The sequence below is a fragment of the Bufo gargarizans genome, chromosome 5 (genome assembly GCF_014858855.1).
Source record: "Bufo gargarizans isolate SCDJY-AF-19 chromosome 5, ASM1485885v1, whole genome shotgun sequence".
Taxonomy (NCBI): domain Eukaryota; kingdom Metazoa; phylum Chordata; class Amphibia; order Anura; family Bufonidae; genus Bufo; species Bufo gargarizans.
Window position 1 is genome coordinate 205,957,818 of NC_058084.1, and position 19,462 is coordinate 205,977,279.

The 19,462-nt window shown below is 43.4% G+C and overlaps 1 protein-coding gene across 2 annotated transcripts in view; it reads left to right on the forward strand.

Moving 5' to 3' along the window:
- Positions 1-19,462, forward strand: part of BMPER (BMP binding endothelial regulator) — a 263,513-nt gene that overhangs the window by 179,622 nt on the left and 64,429 nt on the right. For both annotated transcript variants that reach the window (XM_044293999.1, XM_044293998.1), the window contains exon 13: positions 17,306-17,642. In XM_044293999.1, coding sequence (XP_044149934.1) covers positions 17,306-17,642 — 337 coding nt within the window. The remainder of the gene's footprint in view (positions 1-17,305; positions 17,643-19,462) is intronic.

A 19,462-nucleotide genomic window follows, 5' to 3' on the forward strand; every position in this document is an offset into this window, starting at 1 on the left:
GGTGCTGCCATTGTCAGACTGTACAGGGACACACCTCCAACTGGTAATACACATGTGGACCTTCATTGCAAACTGCTTGTAATTAATTTATACATTCTTAGAATCATAAGAATAGATGCTCCAGGATTGTTATTAAATAGGGAAGTAGTTACTAAAACGGACATGTCAGTAGAGGTTAGAGGTCCTTTTTAAAGGAGGTTTTTGGGACTTTAATACTGATGGCCTATCCTAATTATATTGTTCATTTAATTGTTAACCCAGACACAATGTCATCTTTTTTAAAATTAATATAAATACAACATTTTATGTACTTGAAAGGAAAAAAATAATTTCTCAGTGTCTAAAATGAGCCAAGTCCTTAAAGGGGTTTATGGTCAGGGCTAAGACAACGTCGGCGCACGCAGAGACACCTGCCCTGAACATAGTGGCTGAATTGTGCCGGGAGCCACGGCGCGGGTACACCAGTGAAAAAGGGGGCATACCTGAAGGGAGTTTAGAGAAAAAGGGCGGGAGGGAGGGGCGTGAGGCTCGGGCGCCTGGCTGAGCGGCAGGTAGGGGGGATAAATAGCCAGACGCCCCTCCCACAAATGCAGGCTGTTAACAGCCTTATTATTTATGGTCAGGGCTAAGACAACGTCGGCGCACGCAGAGACACCTGCCCTGAACATAGTGGCTGAATTGTGCCGGGAGCCACGGCGCGGGTACACCAGTGAAAAAGGGGGCAAAAAACATCAGTTAGGTACAACACTTTTTGCAAACTACAAAGCCAGTGATCGAAAGGCGCGAGAAATCTCTACTCGAGGATTGGGAATATACTTAGTGAAGCAGGAGGGCCGCCACCGCCCCATGGACCGGATGACATGAGCTGGCACCTGATGCCGAGTAACAGCGGAGTCTGCCCCTAGCGACATGAGTGGCCCGAATTTACCCTGGGGTCATAGCCTAGACCCTGGGCGAGGGCACGGATGAAAGATATAAATTGAGGGTGCTGAGAAGCTTGCCTGCGTGTGGCAGGAGCGGGCTATCTGGTGATGAACCTTGGATGAGGCCTAGCAGTTGATGCAGCACCTGAACCGGGCACCAATCGTTCAACGTGGGATAGAATTTACCTCGGAAGGGGGCCCCGTCTGAATGGTTTTTGGTGGAAGGTAGCAGGGGAGTGTAATGGCCCTGGCCCCGTAACAGATGCTGCTTCAGAGGATGGTTATGGCGATTTGAACCCGCCAGAACCTCACCGGGCCGGAGGAATCCATAAAAGGTGAGATACATGGCCGCTTTCAAAATCAGGTTAGTGAAGGGCCCAAAAAGGATTACCATCCAATGACGAAAAAAGATCCCTGAACAATTTACCGGACACAGGTTGCCTATGGCTCACGGACCCCTTCCCCTCCTTTTGAATACCCCGAAGGGTGGCTTTTAGAAAATGAAGACAGAACCTGGGTGATCCAGGAATGCTGACCACCTGGGCGATCCGGGAACGCTGACAACGTGAGCGATCCGGGAACGCTGACAACCCGAGCGATCCGGGAACGCTGACAACCCGAGTGATCCGGGAACGCTGACAACCCGAGCGATCCGGGAACGCTGACAACCCAAGCGATCCGGGAACGCTGACAACCCGAGCGATCCGGGAACGCTGACAACCCGAGCGATCCGGGAACGCTGACAACCCGAGCGATCCGGGAACGCTGACCACCTGGGCGAAGCGGGAACGCTGACCACCTGGGCGATCCAGGGACGCTGACATTTAAACGAAGACAGAACCTGGGCGATCCAGGGACGCTGACCACCTGGGCGATCCAGGGACGCTGACCACCTGGGCGATCCAGGGACGCTGACCACCTGGGCGATCCAGGGACGCTGACCACCTGGGCGATCCAGGGACGCTGACCACCTGGGCGATCCAGGGACGCTGACCACCTGGGCGATCCAGGGACGCTGACCACCTGGGCGATCCAGGGACACTGACCACCTGGGCGATCCAGAGACACTGACATTAAAACGTAGACAGAACCTGGGCGATCCAGGAACGCTGACCACCTGGGCGATCCAGGGACGCTGACAACCTGGGCGATCCAGGGACACTGACAACCTGGGCGATCCAGGGACACTGACAACCTGGGCGATCCAGGGACACTGACAACCTGGGCGATCCAGGGACACTGACAACCTGGGCGAACCAGGGACACTGACAACCTGGGCGATCCAGGGACACTGACAACCTGGGCGATCCAGGGACACTGACAACCTGGGCGATCCAGGGACCCTGACAACCTGGGCGATCCAGGGACCCTGACAACCTGGGCGATCCAGGGACCCTGACAACCTGGGCGATCCAGGGACCCTGACAACCTGGGCGATCCAGGGACCCTGACAACCTGGGCGATCCAGAGACACTGACATTAAAACGTAGACAGAACCTGGGCGATCCAGGAACGCTGACCACCTGGGCGATCCAGGGACGCTGACAACCTGGGCGATCCAGGGACACTGACAACCTGGGCGATCCAGGGACACTGACAACCTGGGCGATCCAGGGACACTGACAACCTGGGCGATCCAGGGACACTGACAACCTGGGCGATCCAGGGATACTGACAACCTGGGCGATCCAGGGACACTGACAACCTGGGCGATCCAGAGACACTGACATTTAAACGAAGACAGAACCTGGGCGATCCAGGAACGCTGACCACCTGGGCGATCCAGGGACCCTGACCACCTGGGCGATCCAGGGACCCTGACAACCTGGGCGATCCAGGGACCCTGACAACCTGGGCGATCCAGGGACCCTGACAACCTGGGCGATCCAGGGACCCTGACAACCCGGGCGATCCAGGGACACTGACAACCTGGGCGATCCAGGGACACTGACAACCTGGGCGATCCAGGGACACTGACAACCTGGGCGATCCAGAGACACTGACAACCTGGGCGATCCAGGGACACTGACAACCTGGGCGATCCAGGGACACTGACAACCTGGGCGATCCAGGGATACTGACAACCTGGGCGATCCAGGGATACTGACAACCTGGGCGATCCAGGGACACTGACAACCTGGGCGATCCAGAGACACTGACATTTAAATGAAGACAGAACCTGGGCGATCCAGGAACGCTGACCACCTGGGCGATCCAGGGACCCTGACCACCTGGGCGATCCAGGGACCCTGACAACCTGGGCGATCCAGGGACCCTGACAACCTGGGCGATCCAGGGACCCTGACAACCCGGGCGATCCAGAGACACTGACAACCTGGGCGATCCAGGGACACTGACAACCTGGGCGATCCAGGGACACTGACAACCTGGGCGATCCAGGGACACTGACAACCTGGGCGATCCAGGGACACTGACAACCTGGGCGATCCAGGGACACTGACAACCTGGGCGATCCAGGGACACTGACAACCTGGGCGATCCAGGGACACTGACAACCTGGGCGATCCAGGGACACTGACAACCTGGGCGATCCAGGGACACTGACAACCTGGGCGATCCAGGGATACTGACAACCTGGGCGATCCAGGGATACTGACAACCTGGGCGATCCAGGGACACTGACAACCTGGGCGATCCAGAGACACTGACATTTAAACGAAGACAGAACCTGGGCGATCCAGGAACGCTGACCACCTGGGCGATCCAGGGACCCTGACCACCTGGGCGATCCAGGGACCCTGACAACCTGGGCGATCCAGGGACCCTGACAACCTGGGCGATCCAGGGACCCTGACAACCTGGGCGATCCAGGGACCCTGACAACCTGGGCGATCCAGGGACCCTGACAACCTGGGCGATCCAGAGACACTGACAACCTGGGCGATCCAGGGACACTGACAACCTGGGCGATCCAGGGACACTGACAACCTGGGCGATCCAGGGACACTGACAACCTGGGCGATCCAGGGACACTGACAACCTGGGCGATCCAGGGACACTGACAACCTGGGCGATCCAGGGACACTGACAACCTGGGCGATCCAGGGACACTGACAACCTGGGAGATCCAGGGACACTGACAACCTGGGCGATCCAGGGACACTGACAACCTGGGCGATCCAGGGACACTGACAACCCGGGCGCACCAGAGACAAGTGATGGAGACGGAAGCAACGTGAAATAAAATTACTAAATTGAACAGTAAAGTAACACCAACTTCACGGCGCCAACTCTGGCAATGTGATGCTGATGCAGAGATGAAGGCGGAGTGTTGTTTTTTTTTTTGTTTTTTTTTTGGAAAAACATAGCTCATTTCTTTCTCAGGAACATTACAACTTGGCCGATCCAGGAGGCACGGGACCCCGGATGATCCGACAGAACACAGAAACCGCTGGTGAAGCCATAAAGTGAAATCTCCAACTACACATAAACCGCACATTCTGGTATTGTGATGCAAATGGCAGGGCTAGGCAGGCTTTCATCCTCTTTTTTTTTTTTTTTTTTGACCGGTGTCTTAACGCAAGGAACAGCGCCCCCCTAAAAACAGGAGCACTACCTGCATCACAGGACCAGAACTTGCCAATACCCCCTGTGCAGCCTTGGAGTGAATAATGAGATAACCGGTAAGTTCCTGAATGGTGCAAGTGAAGCGCGACTGCCAACCTAAATAAGACTCAATTATGATTCCCCAATCGTGTCGGCGTGTGACCGGCAGAACAGTTCAAACCAGATGCCGCTTCCCCTGACATGCGTGCGGATCATGCTGGGGAAGAGCAGCCCCTAACTCGAACCACCAGGGGCCAGAGGCCAGGCGTGAGGCACAGCTAGAGCGGAGCCAGCTGTGCCCCTGATACCTGATAGCCTGGCGAGCGGCAATCCGGACGTCGGCGGTGCGTGCGCACGGGATAGTGCGTGCGCACGGGATACCGGAAGCAAGGACTCGGGTCGGAAGTAGAAGTATACTGCAGGTATGCGTGAGGCTCGGGCGCCTGGCTGAGCGGCAGGTAGGGGGATAAATAGCCAGACGCCCCTCCCACAAATGCAGGCTGTTAACAGCCTTATTATTAAAGGAGTGTGGAAAAACGAACTCCAGGCCAACCCTATAATCTTGTCTTAATTTGGATACCCTATAACAAATTAGTAAACAGTATAAAGTTGATATAACCTGATAGTTTTCACTAAGGCTACTTTCACACTTGCGACAGAGGAATCCGGCAGGCAGTTCCGCCACCAGGCAAAACGTATGCCAACTGATTGCATTTTAAGACTGATCAGGATCCTGATCCGTCTTACAAATGCATAGCAAGAACGGATCCGTTTGTCATACGGACAAACGGATCAGTTTTGATTTTTTTTTTCACATTTTCACACACAGACCGGAAGGACGGATCCAGCATTCTGGTATTTTAAATGTCACTAATACATTCCTATGGAAAAAAATGCATTCAGGCAAGTCTTCCGTTTTTTGGGCCAGAGATAAAACCGGAGCATGCTACGGTATTATCTTTGTCCTGATCAGTCAAAATGACTGAACTGAAGACATCCTGATGCATCCGGAACGGAATGCTCTCCATTCAGAATGCATGGGGATAAAACTGATCAGTTTTGTCCGGTATTGAGCCCCTAGGACGGAACTCTATGCCGGAAAAGAAAAAAGCTAGTGTGAATGTACCCTAAAATATTTTATTTCTTATTTAAATGTATCTTTATTCGTGCATTTCTGTTGTTAATGCATGATACCCCTTATCAACAAAATGAGGCTTCAGCTTTCTTTCTCCGAAGGGTCTCTGAAAAATGAGAAATGGAATCTGATTGACTGCTCAGGGCAACTGTCGACTTTTTCTTTCCAGTGGTTTTGATAAATCGCGCCAAATTAGATTTAGCCTATACACCATTTCAATGCATTTAAATGCATTTCCTGTGATGACTTTGAAAGTGTTGCCTCGGGAGTGGTATTATCTGTGCTAAGGAGCTATAGGTCTGAGCACATATTTTTATGACTTGACCCGCAGTATGGATGTTTAACTCAGCGTTAAAATGGTATAACAGATGTCAGTGAAAATGGGGTCTGTAATGAACACAAAGGAACCTTTTGAGCTTTTCAATAAAATATGCGGATCCCCTGAACTTTCTTCTACATATTCTGTCCATGTCTGGGTCAGGCTTCTAGAGAGCATTTATACATTGGCAAGGCTTTAACCGCTCTTAGCAGTCTCCTGTGTGTTACATTGAGTACATAATTGTAAAGTCAAACTAAGGAGGTGTAATATTCATTTATTAGAACTTTTCCATATTAAATGGGGAACAGAGAGAAACTGAACAGACTCAGGCAATTTGTAGCATAGGAAAATAATTTTATATTTATGTTATACTTGCAGAATTACCTGGTTTCGCAGGGGTCTGTTTCATTTGTTGTTTGTGTGTGTGGTTAAACTTTCCTACTGTATCTGATAAAGTAAACCCTTTACTACAAAAAATAAATAAAAAAATTATGTATTTATTTAATTATACCTGAAACAACATTAAATTATTAAACATTTCAATAATTGTATGACATTAGTAATGAAAAGGCTCAAAACACTCTAATTTCTTTGAAATCTAATCTTGTTATCTGGTGCAAGTATGTAAGGGTTAATGCCTAAGGCTACTTTCACACTCGCGTTTTGGCTTTCCGTTTGTGAGATCCGTTCAGGGCTCTCACAAGCGGTCCAAAACGGATTAGTTTTGCCCTAATGCATTCTGAATGGAAAAGGATCCGCTCAGAATGCATCAGTTTGCCTCCGTTCCGCCACCATTCCACTCTGGAGGCGGACACCAAAACGCTGCTTGCAGCGTTTTGGTGTCCGCCTGAGAATGCGGAGGCAAACTGATCCGTTCTGACACACAATGTAAGTCAGTGGGGACAAATCCGTTTTCATTGACACAATGCAAAACGGATCCGCCCCCCATTGACTTTCAATGGTGTTCAAGACGGATCCGTTTTTGCAATGTAAAAGATAATACAAACAGATCCATTCTGAATGGATGCATGCAGTTGTATTATCGGTTTCGGATCCGCACCAAACGCGAGTTTGAAAGTATCCTAAGAACTTGTATTTTGCCTCTGTACTGCGCCCGCTTACCCTATCTGCCACAGCGAAACCCCACAATATGTAACAGAAGTAGAGTAACAGTATCTAGTTGGGCATCTTTTCTTCAAAGAATATAGAAAATGTCATTTCCTTGTCTACTATGCAACCTTCAATGGGCTATAGACATATTCAAAGTCTTTGTATCCTTCATCCTACACAGGAAACAACAGGATGACAGAAGTGATGATCTATTGTTTAATGGCAAGCTCCAAGGCTGGATATAGTTAGAGGTCTTTGGATTTTTCTCTCTGACACCCTCAGAGAGGTGCCCATTTCACTGGGTTGAAGTGAGGATATGCTATATTTTCGCTTTCCTATGGGAAAATGATAGAACTCAAGTGAAACACAATTTGTTAGCTAGTTCTCAAAACAAGAATTTTCCCATAGACATAAGAGCATCATTGGCTCTAGGACCATCTTTAGCGCTACTGAAAGCAAAGAGTGAATTCATTAACTTATGTGCATAACATTATATTTATTTTCTAAGATGCTGAGACCTAAACGTAGCTTAGGGCTTGTTCACATCTGCATCGACTTTCCTTTATTGTGTTCCATCAGAGAAACAGAAAAACAAAAACATGTTAATCCACATTTGTTTAAATGAGTGTTTTTCACACTAAGGATCCATTCACACGTCCGTAGTGTATTACGGATACGCGATACACCAGGCCGGCACCCCCATAGAATTGCCTATTCTTGTACGCGGACATGTTCAATTTATTTAGGGAGCCGTGGACCAGAAGAACGGGGCCACGCTCTGGAAATGCGGATGCGGCCATAACACTGTGTGCTGTCCGCATCTGTTCCCGCCCCATGGAGAATAAATGGGTCTGGATTTGTTCCGCAACGTTGTGGAACAGATCCGGACCCATTCTACGGACGTGTGAATGGACCCTTATGCTTAGGCTTGGACTGGCCCTCAAGGGAACAGGTGAATCCCCTGTTGGGCCCCTGAAAAACTTGGTCCCCAGCACAGCATCTCAGCCTCTCTTCTATTTGTATTAAAAAAAACCTGTGTAGATTATTTAACAACTTAGACACATCTGGTGGGTGAGATGAGTTTTAGGTACAGAGGCAGAAGTTTTTGCAGGAATCACCATAATCAATCATCTTAAGTGTCTTATTGCTGCCTGCCTCTGTGTGGGCAGGTAATATTTGCATGTCGCTGTACAGTGGGCCCCCAGAATGAATTTTACTGGTGGGCCCTAGGCATCCCAGTCCGACACTGGGGTAAAGTTCCTATCAGCAAGATCTTGCAGCCAAAAATAATGATAACATGATGAAATTGACCTTTTTGCTTTCTTAACATTATAGTAAATGGATTATGGATAGCAAAAAAGGTAAGGTGTCCTGTTTATATCTCATTAAATCCATTTACCGATCCCTTTTTTGATATTTTTTTGTTTCTCTAACGGAACAGAATAAAGGAAATGTTGACGCAGATGTGAACACGTACGACTACTTCTGGTATGCTTTGATTTCATTTACAATATCTAGTTGAAGGAAAAGGAACTGCAGCGCTGTGGTGTGTGTGAGTGTGTGAGTGGATGGGGCATCACTTCTGGAGTTGAAGCTGAATCACAATCCATAAACTGATATGTACTAATGTTGTTGAATAAGAGTATGTAACAAAGTATCGTTATGATGTACACAACAGTGATGCTGTGGACTCTAGTCTTGAAACCGTGTTGTAAGTCAGTTTTTCATGTCTTTTTTGAAGAAAAAAAAAGAAAGCTTTAAATAAAGACTATTAAAAAAGAAGGCCCCATTGGCAGTAAAGTGCTTATCACCCAACATTAATATTATCCTATTTTTATAGAAGCACAAGCAAAAGGGCAAAGAAGTAGGGACAACAATTACAGAACCAACAATGACATCAGACAACGTGTCAAAGCCAAACGTAGTCAAATCTCTTCCAAGTTTCATTTACCATTTACAAATGAACTTTATAATGTGTTCTAAATTTGCTTTCAAAGGCATCAATCACTTTGACAAGCCATTGGCAACAACACATATTTGCCTTAAGAGAGCGGTAACTGTTCCAGGGGCCTTATTAGTTAGTGATAATGGCCGCCACCTCTCGAACCCTGCCAACAACTTTAATGATAGTCTTTCATGAGCCTCAGTGGGATCTGCAGCTTCTTGAATGTGATCCTAAGAGATTTACAGAGCTGGAACGCCTACTTCTGTTTCTACGTCTGCAGTGGATTATTGAAATTTGCCCAGTATGAGTGCTGATAGGACCCCAGAATAATCCTCTTAAAAAAAAAAAACATAAACAAATTTAAGGGATTATTCTGTCTTTTATCTTACAATGAGATCCAGCAGCTGGATGTTTGTTATTAAGAACAGTGTAATTTCAGTTTGGAACGATCCACATAGCCATGCATGAGAAACATCTGTGCGTTCTGGCCTCATGTATACCGTATATGTATTAGCAGTCCGACAAACTGATATGCGTTGGGACCTTTAAGAGAACCAGAAGTGCATGCAAAGACATTTGTAAAGAAGATTGATTATTATTCACTGGCAAATTGTTAGATTTTTTAAATCCTTGGTTTATTTATTGTTATTTTTTTTTTAAAGACACACTGACGGGAACTTAGTATGTAACTAGTTCATTTGAGGACTTTGTAGAAAGGCTCCAATTGAAGTTACAGCAGATACAGATCAGATGGCAGTAATGGTTATACAATGCGTAGTATATCTGGTGCAGCTCGTGATATGTTTACACAGCAGTGACATTAAGTGAAACATGCAGCCTCAAATCACTTTACACTTCAGAGTTGAGACTATTTAATATCAATGACATGTAAGCTCCTCTATTAGAGGAACATGAAATGCTATTAAGGGTGACGTCACACACAGCATTTTGTGTCCGTTTTTGATGCAGCTTTCTCAAAGCCAGAAGTGGATTCAGCGGGAAGGAGAAGTAGAAATCCCTCCTTTATAGGTCTCCTTCCATTCCAACCCACTTCTGTCATTGAAAGTGACACCACCCTTAGGGTCCAGTCACACGTCCATGGTGTATTGCGGATCCGCAATACATCTGGCCGGCACCCCCCCATAGAACTGCCTATTCTTGTCCGCAATTGAGGACAAGAATAGGACATGTTCTATTATTTTGCGACGCCCCGGCCTGGAAGTTCGGGGCCGAAGCCCGGATGTTCGGGGCCGCGCTCTGGAAATGCAGATGCGGAAAGCACATAGTGTGCTCTCCGCATCCCGTTCTGCTCCATTAAGAATGAATGGGTCCACATCCGTTCCCGATATTGCAGAACGGATGTGGACCCATTTGCGGACATCTGAATGGAGCCTTAACTGGAAAGCATTCATTATCTTAAAGAGGTTCCCTAAGATTTTATCATTGATTAAAGGGAACCTGTCACATTGAACATGGTGTCTGAGCTGTAGGTAGCATGTTATAGAACAAGAGGAGCTGAGCAGATTGATGTATAAGTTTATGGGAAAAGATTCAGTAAAACACGTACTATCATTTATACATTTATTTTCATTCCATGATTTGAAGTCAAGGAGGTGATCATATCAGTGGCTGACAGCCTTGCCTCTATGACTGTGTATACATAGATGGCTGTCAATCACTGGTAGGACCTTCCCTCTATGACTGTGTATACAGAGATAGCTGTCAATCACTGGTAGGACCTTCCCTCTATGACTGTGTATACAGAGATAGCTGTCAATCACTGGTAGGACCGCCTCCCTGACTTCAAAGCCCAGAATGAGCAGGAATAAAAAAATACTAATATACAAGTTTTACTGAATCTTCTCACACAAAACTTTATATCAGTCTGATCAGCTCATCCTGTTCTATAACATGCTACTTACATATTCAATAGCATTTTAATGGTGACTAATGATGAGCGAATCGAATCCCACGATCCGAATTTCAGGATAAATTTGATTCGCCTAGAAGCCAAATTTCCTTGTGCTTTCTGTTAGTGAATCGATTTAACCTGAAATAGTATAAAAAACAAAAAAAATTCAAACTTACCTCCACCATTTGCTCGCGACGGGCCGCCAGCATCCATCTTGCTTGAAGATCTTGGCCGAAATCCCGTGCAGTGCGAGATTACATAATCACACCGGCAGGCGTGATTATGTCATGTGTCACCAAGCCAGCCTGCATGATGACGTAATCTCGTGCCGCACAGGATTTCGGCCGAGTTCTTCAAGCAAGATGGCGGTGGCCGGCCCGTAAGATGGCGGCGGTAAGTTTGATTGAATTTTTTTTTTTATTGTCAATTTTACACTCATATAGCGTGATCATGTATGAACGTAGCCTCTGAGGGGTACAATGATGGGGTGGCGCTATCGCAGCTCCCTGTCATTGCACACGCTACTTACAAAAAAATGCGCATCGTGACAAAGTAATTCATCACAGCACAGCACACCCGTAGTTCCGATCCACGGCCCCTCAATAAAAATCGCGGACAAGAATAGGCATTTCTATCATAGGGCCGGCTACATTCAAATGGCCGGTATCCGTGTTTTGCGGATCCGCGTTTTGAGAATCCGCAATTTGCGGACCGCAAATAATATACTGTCATGTAAATTTAGCCTAATCATGTTATACACTTACAGAATTCTGTGTCCTTTTACCAAAAGTGCAAGTTCATCATGTTAGTATCATTATTTCCTTGGTGTCTGCTATATGTAAGATGGTAAAAATGAAATTGGTTAGCTTCTTTTGGACAATCTCACTTGGTTAGAAGGGTCCTAAGACTACTTCAGACTATAAGCTGGTCTGAAGATGACCTAGTGCTTGGCCCATTATTGATTAGTTAAAGGGAACCTGTCACCGGGATTTTGGGTATAGAGCTGAGGACATGGGTTGCTAGATGGCCGCTAGCACATCCGCAATACCCAGTCCCCATAGCTCTGTGTGCTTTTATTGTGTAAAAAATACTATTTGATACATATGCAAATTAACCTAAGATGAGTCCTGTCACTGAGATGAGTCAGGGACAGGACTCATCTCAGGTTAATTTGCATATGTATCATACTTTTTTTTACACAATAAAAGCACACAGAGCTATGGGGACTGGGTATTGCGGATGTGCTAGAGGCCATCTAGCAACCCATGTCCTCAGCTCTATACACAAAATCCAGGTGAGAGGTTCCATTTAATAATTTCCTGGAGAACCTGACAATAACTTCAGTGGTTATGAAGAAACACACAATACCCATTAGAATCAACATATGTCCATGTAAAGCAGGAATAGTGAGAGTATGATCTACTAATAGCTCTCTCTACTCTAGCTTTAGCTTATAGGTGGGTATACCTTTATTAATGCTACACAGGGCATTTTAAAATTGATTTTTTAAATCAAACACTCTCTTTAAATGGGATAAAATTGTGTTATTGCTAAGCATGCTTCCTGTGTCCACCGCTGCCTCGCTATTCCGTGGGCACCACTATCCCTTTGTGTATTGGGGCTAGTATTTAGTGAAACTTCTATGTGGTACTGTAAAAGGTAACCTTCCCTTTTACTTTCTGTTGAGTTGTTGACTAAGGTGCTGATCAACCCTGCTATTTATTCTGGGCTGTTTGCTCAACCCTAGGTATTCTAGTGTTTGCTAGTCCTATTGAAGGTTTACTTATCCTGTCTGGCTGGCTGTGTACAAACTCTGCTTCCCCAGACCTTGAACTTGTTTTACGGATGTGTACTAACTTTGCCTGCCTGAACCTCAGTTTCCTGACTATGAGTATTGCCTGATCCCTCGGTGCTTCGCACCAGTGTCTCTGAGCCCAGTGGGTCAGTTGCCAAGTAGACTGGGATTATTCCAATAGGTAGGCACCTGGTGGGTCACCTGCAGTGAAGACGAGATTTCTGTATTGGGGTTAAAGGGTGAAAACCAGTGGATTGCTAGGATAACGCCCTTAAGACTAGCCCAAAGTTAAAGCAGTTAGTTGGTACAGTGGGTCCGCATCCACTGTCTATTACAGTTATGACTTGTCAATAGAAATTGGAGCTCTCAATTATCTGAGTAATTCTCATAAATTTCAATGTAGATCGACCTAGCCTAATCACCACCAGCAGCTGGGATGAAGACTCTCCTGTTCTTGGGGTGTACAAACAATCATACATACACCCAATCAGTTAGATTATTTTATGACATGTATTATTGACTCATCATGATATATGTTTGTGAGAAAATCACTTCATTTCTTGTAATTGTTCATCTGGTAGCTGAATGTTCTACCATCGAAGAACAGTAAATTAGGTTTGTCAAAACCCTGGTTTCTTTAAAAGGCTGAGGTTTCAGAATCTGAATTCACTTATTCATGTACTTTTTGGTTTGCAAAATCAACACCAAAATATTTCTGGATTTACTACATTTTATTAATAGTTGTGATTTAACATGATTTTTGTTGAGTGCTTTCAGCACATTTACCCTACATGCATGAGCTGACATAGCTGGAATATTGGATTCCTAAACTCAGCTTTAGAACATTTAGATTCTTCAGCAGCCATCAAACCACTTCTGTTCTTCCCAATTATGGCAAAGCTTTAGCCACAAATAACACATATGTTTTACTTTATGCTCAGTCCATACTATGGATGTGCTGATGACTATTTTTGCATTCACACACAGATTAAAGACATACATTTTATAATCTTTAAAAGTTAAAGAGTCTGAGATTAGATTGGGGCTAAACTGAAATACTAGATACAACTGATGGGCACTAGTGACTCAGTTTCTGCAGGAAAGGCAGACCCTCTTAAATGGAATATGTCATCAGAAAATGACCTATTGTTTAAACCAAGTTTTTATGTTAAACATTTTTTAGAATGTTTGGTGTTTTTTTTATTTTCCATGTTCCTATCTATATATTTTTTTTTATCCTAAAATCATGCAGTTTTCAAATTGGCCACTAGGCCTAAAATACAATATGTCAAGACTCAAGACCATAGACAATAGATTTCAGGGGACCTCATTGACTTCTATGCATGATTTTTCTATGCATGCTCTGTGACCTGTGCAGAAGTCACATGGGAGTAGATACGCTGTGATAGCACCTATTGTGAATAGTGGATCGTGTGCTATGTATACAAAGGTAAAGGCAAACACAATGCAACAGCACTCTGCAAACATAGAATATGTGAACTACTGCTATATTTATCTTATTTATCAATACAAAGATGATAGTGGTAATTGTAATTCTGCCTGAGATGATAATGTTATAGCTACTGAAAAGTTACCTGGAAGTAATAGGAAGTCTCAAGATATTATTAGGTCTAGTAGCCACTGCAAAAAACAGCATGATTTTAGATTTTTTTTTTAAACAGCTGACCGGCGGGGGACCTGGATATCAGACCCTGACTGATCAGATACGGATGACCTATCCATAGGATAGGTCATCAGTTAAAGAGTGTCCGATAATTTGATTTAGACGTATTCTGATGACTCATTTTTTTTAACCACTTAAGGACCCCCTCTGTGCATGTACGGCGCTGGTAGACGTCACTTAAGGACCAGCGCCATACATGTACAGCAGGCTGATCAGGCGGGTGCAGAAGTCACTGACAACCGAGTCCTTGCTGCATAAGCCAGCATTGGTGAAAACACCAATGCCGGCATATTAACCCCTTGTATGCCGTGATCAAAGCTGACCGCGGCATGCAGAGGGTTTGCGGATGGTAGGGGTGCCCTCCGCATCTCCATCGGGTCCCCGCGCTGCAGTGACGTGGACATGATGGCAGAGAAGGCAAGCCCGATGCCTTCCGTAGGCATTGGGGCTTCCCCTCTACGGAAGCCTGTGAGAGCCAGCCCCTTAGGCTGGGTCTCGCAGGCAGGCTGTCAGCATACAAGCTGACATGCAATGTGTTGCAATACAGGATTAGACCCCAGAAGTTGAAGTCTCATAGTGGGACAAAAATAAAAAGTAAAAAGTAATTTTTTCATAATCAAAAAATAAAGTTTCAAGTAAAAAAAAAAAAAAAAAAAAAAAAAACACATAAAATTGTAATAAAAAAAAGAAAGAAAACCAGGCATACTGGGTATTGCCGCATCTGTAATCACATGATCCTCCCCCTCACCTGAACACCATAGAAAAAATTAAATAAAAACTGTACTAAAACAATCATTTTTTTTGTCACCTTACATCACAAAAAGTGTAATACCAAGCAATCAAAAAGTCATATGCACCCCAAAATAGTACCAATCAAACCATCATCTCATCTCGCAAAAAATGAGACCACACCTAAGATAAATGCTCAAAAAATAAAAAAAACTATGGCTCTCAGAATATGGAGACACTGAAACATGATTTTTTTTTTGTTTCAAAAATGCATTTATTGTGTAAAACTTAAATAAAAAAAAGTATACATATTAGGTATTGCCGAGTCCTAACAACCTGCTGTATAAAAAATATCACATGACCTGATCCCTCAGGTGAACACTGTAAAAAAATATAAATAAAAATGGTGTCAAAAAAGCAATTTTTTGTCACCTTACATCACAAAAAGTGTAATACCAAGCGATCAAAAATACATATGCACCCTGAAATAGTACCAATCAAACTGTAAGCTCACCCCGCCCAAAAAATAAATAAAAATATGGTTTTCAGAATATGGAGACACTAAAATGATATTTTTTTTTTATGCTTTATTATGTAAAACTGAAACAAACATATTTGGTACTATCGCATCCGTAACAACCTGCTCTATAAAAATAGCACATCTAACCTGTCAGATTAACATGGTAAAAAGCAAAAAAATTAAAACGGTGCCAAAACAGCTATTTTTTGTTACCTTACCTGTAACCAAAAATCATATGTACCCTAAAATAGTACCAACAAAACTGCCACCTTATCCCGTAGTGTCCAGAATGGGGTCACTTTTTTTGAGTTTCTACTCTAGTGATGCATCAGGGGGTCTTCAAATGTGACATGGCAACTTAAAATTATCCCAGTGAAATCTGCCCTTCAAAAACGACATCTGTGCCCTACCGTGTGCCCGTACAGCAGTTTACGATCACAAATGGGGTGTTTCTGTAAACTACAGGATCAGGGTAATAATTTTGAAATTCGCTCATGCTTTGTTTGGTGGTAAAAGCAGAATTGCGTTATGGATTCTGTTACCATGGACCATAACACAAATCTATGACGGAATGCATAACGTAATGCCTTTAGAGTCTATGGGCTGCAAAACTGATCCATCCTGTTTCCGTTATGCAGGGGAGTCCGTTTCCGTGGTTAAGGAATCCATAACACAATTCTGCTTTTACCACTAAACAAAGCGTGAACAAATTTTATAACATCTCTAGATTCGCTCATCTCTAGTAATAAATATTGAGTTTTGTTTGGCTGTTAACCCTAGCAGGAAAAAAAAAGATTCTGAAATTTCATCTACATTTTCCTTTAATTCTTGTGGAACACCTAAAGGGTTACTAAAGTTTGTAAAATCAGTTTTAAATACCTTGAGGGGTGTAGTTTCTAAAATAGGGCCATTTTAATATTTGCTTCTAAACGTCTAAGCCTTATTTATTTATTCATTTATTTTATGCACTTATATAGCACTCCTATATTCCATAGCGCTTTACAGACATTATCATCCAACTGTCCCCAATGGGGCTCACAATCTAAGATCCCTATCAGTATGTCTTTGGAGTGTGGGAAGAAAGCCACACAAACACGGGGAGAACATACAAACTCCATGCAGATGCCTTCTATGTCATTTACAAAATGATCCAAACATGAAGTAGACATATTGGAAATGTAAAGTAATAACTATTTTAGGAGGTATCACTATCTGTTTTAAAAGCAGAGAAATTAATATTTTGAAAATTGAGAATTTTTCCAAATTCTTGGTAAATCTGGTATTTTTTTATAAATAAAAATAAAATATTTTGACTAAAATTTATGAAGTACAATATGTGAGGAGAAAATAATCTCAGAATTGCTTGGATAAGTAAAAGTGTTTTAAAGTTATCACCACATAAAGTGACACATGTCAGATTTGCAAAAAATGGCCTTGGTCAGTGTTTTTGACAATCTTCAATCTGCAAATAACAACAAAAGTTATCAAAATATAGAAATGTATGTTCAATAAATTAGCAATGGATCATGAGATAATACACAGCATAAGGGCTTTATGGTAAATTTATTAATGCAGATGTATAGTTGTTTCATTATATCTATATATTATTGTTTTATTATTATTGTAGTACATATTAATGTATTCATTGCTTATGTTTTATACTCAGGTTTAGAAATCTCATGGGATGGAGACAGTTTTGTGGAAGTAATGGCAGCTCCTCACCTCAAAGGGAAGCTGTGTGGTCTGTGTGGTAACTACAATGGACACAAGCGTGATGATCTCATAGGTAGTGATGGAAACTTCAAGTTTGATGTGGATGATTTTGGTGATTCCTGGCGAGTGGAGTCCAATGAATTCTGTAACCGTCCTCGTAGGAAGACTTTGCCAGAGTTATGTCAAGGGACAGTGAGGGTGAAACTCCGAGCTCACAGGGAATGTCAGAGGCTAAAGTCCAGGGATTTCCAAAGCTGTCACTCAACAGTTGACTATGCCATGTTCTATCGGTAAGTTGGATATAACGATGCAAATTTTTGCCATTTCACTTAAAATTCTAAAAGAGGTTATCTGACATCCATTAAAATTGAATGGCGGAATAGATATGTATATATCAATGTATTGGCTTTTGTCCCCACCGTTTCTGGTCCCCACTGGAACAGTAGGACTGTCACAAAATAAGTGCAGTTTTTTTTTTAACACTCTCCAAGCAACCATCTATTTTTAATGGATATTGGACAACCTGTTTGATCATTTATAATATGGTGTATATTTTCCTTAAAATACAAACCTCAGCTGCTGAATAGCCTTTTTTTAAACCAAGAGTGGGAACAAATTGGTCAACCAGTGGTTGGGATAGAAACTTCCTGAACCAACTGAACTGTGATAGACCTTTTCCATAAGATGAGAGGTGTAGCAGTTTATAACCCAACTCCATTTTGGTATTGTCATCAGGTTATAATGGATACTCTCTCAACATATACCCTGGCATGTCCATAGACATTAATAGGTAAATGTTTGCTATCTATTTCAATAACTGTGGCATAATCCACAGCCTATTTGGCACATTTGTATTGGTACATTTGCCTGTAAATGATGTATTTTCTTAGGTTTACTCCAAGCCAAGTTCAGTAGTGAGCAGCCCAGTCATTAAGGTGGCTTTCTTCATATATCATTCTTTATTAACTTCAGAAAGGTTCTTGCACTAGAGTTTTCATGGCCTGTATTGTGTTACACCATAAAGTCTTAACTCCCCCTTCAAACAACATGTTCTGTCTGAGAAGACCTACTTGAAATAGGATTTTAGTGTTTCCTTGAAGCCTTCACAGCTTCCATTATTAGGCAGATTGCCACAAGTCTTCTGTTGACTTTACAGATGAAAATGTTTCATATCATAATAATTCACTTCAAAATACATACAGTAGAGTATCATGTTGCTTATAGGGCCTATAGTTATTACATCACTTTCTCGAGGAATATATCCTTGTTTTCACATTAATCTTACTTGGCCACCAACTTACGAGATTTCATCATTGGCACCATCTAGTTTTTCCTTTATTGCTATTTTTCAGAGTAAAAAAAAGCACAAGCTTGGCTTTGCTGGATTAAAATAATGATGGATAGATGAAAGCATAAAAGCCGTTATGGTTTTTCAGTGCCACAGGATATAAGAGGAACGTGCTATAAAAATGCCATATAATACTAACATTATAAAAAATACTACAACTCATGTGATTATCCAGATTTTTTATGAAATGTTAGGTTTGTGTCAGCAGTATCATTCTGGGGACTTGATTAATGCTATGTCTTTAACTGCTTTGGAGAAGAAAAATTTATATAGCTCTGCTTGATAACAAGTACCAGTCCTTCCAAAACACGCTCAGTATTGCAGCCCAGTTACATCATGTATGTCTGTATTTCCTTACTGGAGCTTGCTTCTGGTAAACCTCAGAGTATTAGAGGTGACAGCACTATTTTGCTTTATTATGTTTCAAATACTTTTCTCCTTAAAAATAGAATATAATAAATGGATTTCCAACACTGATACAATGGTTGGCTAGGATAGGCCATTAATATTTGGTGGGGGTCTGAATTGCAGAACCCCCACCAATTATTAGAATGATTGGACTATAGCAGGTCAACCATATTATTGGTGGGTGCCAAATTTACCCAAGTCCCTTACAGGCAGTGCAGCTAAGTGCAGTCTCTTGCCGTGAGAGCAGAATTGAAAAGCAGGCAATGCAGCCAAGATGTGCAGGACCTAAGAAGGTGGAAATGTATAGTTTGTTTTAAAGAGGTTGTATTCTCTTCCCTTTCAAGACTACTTATA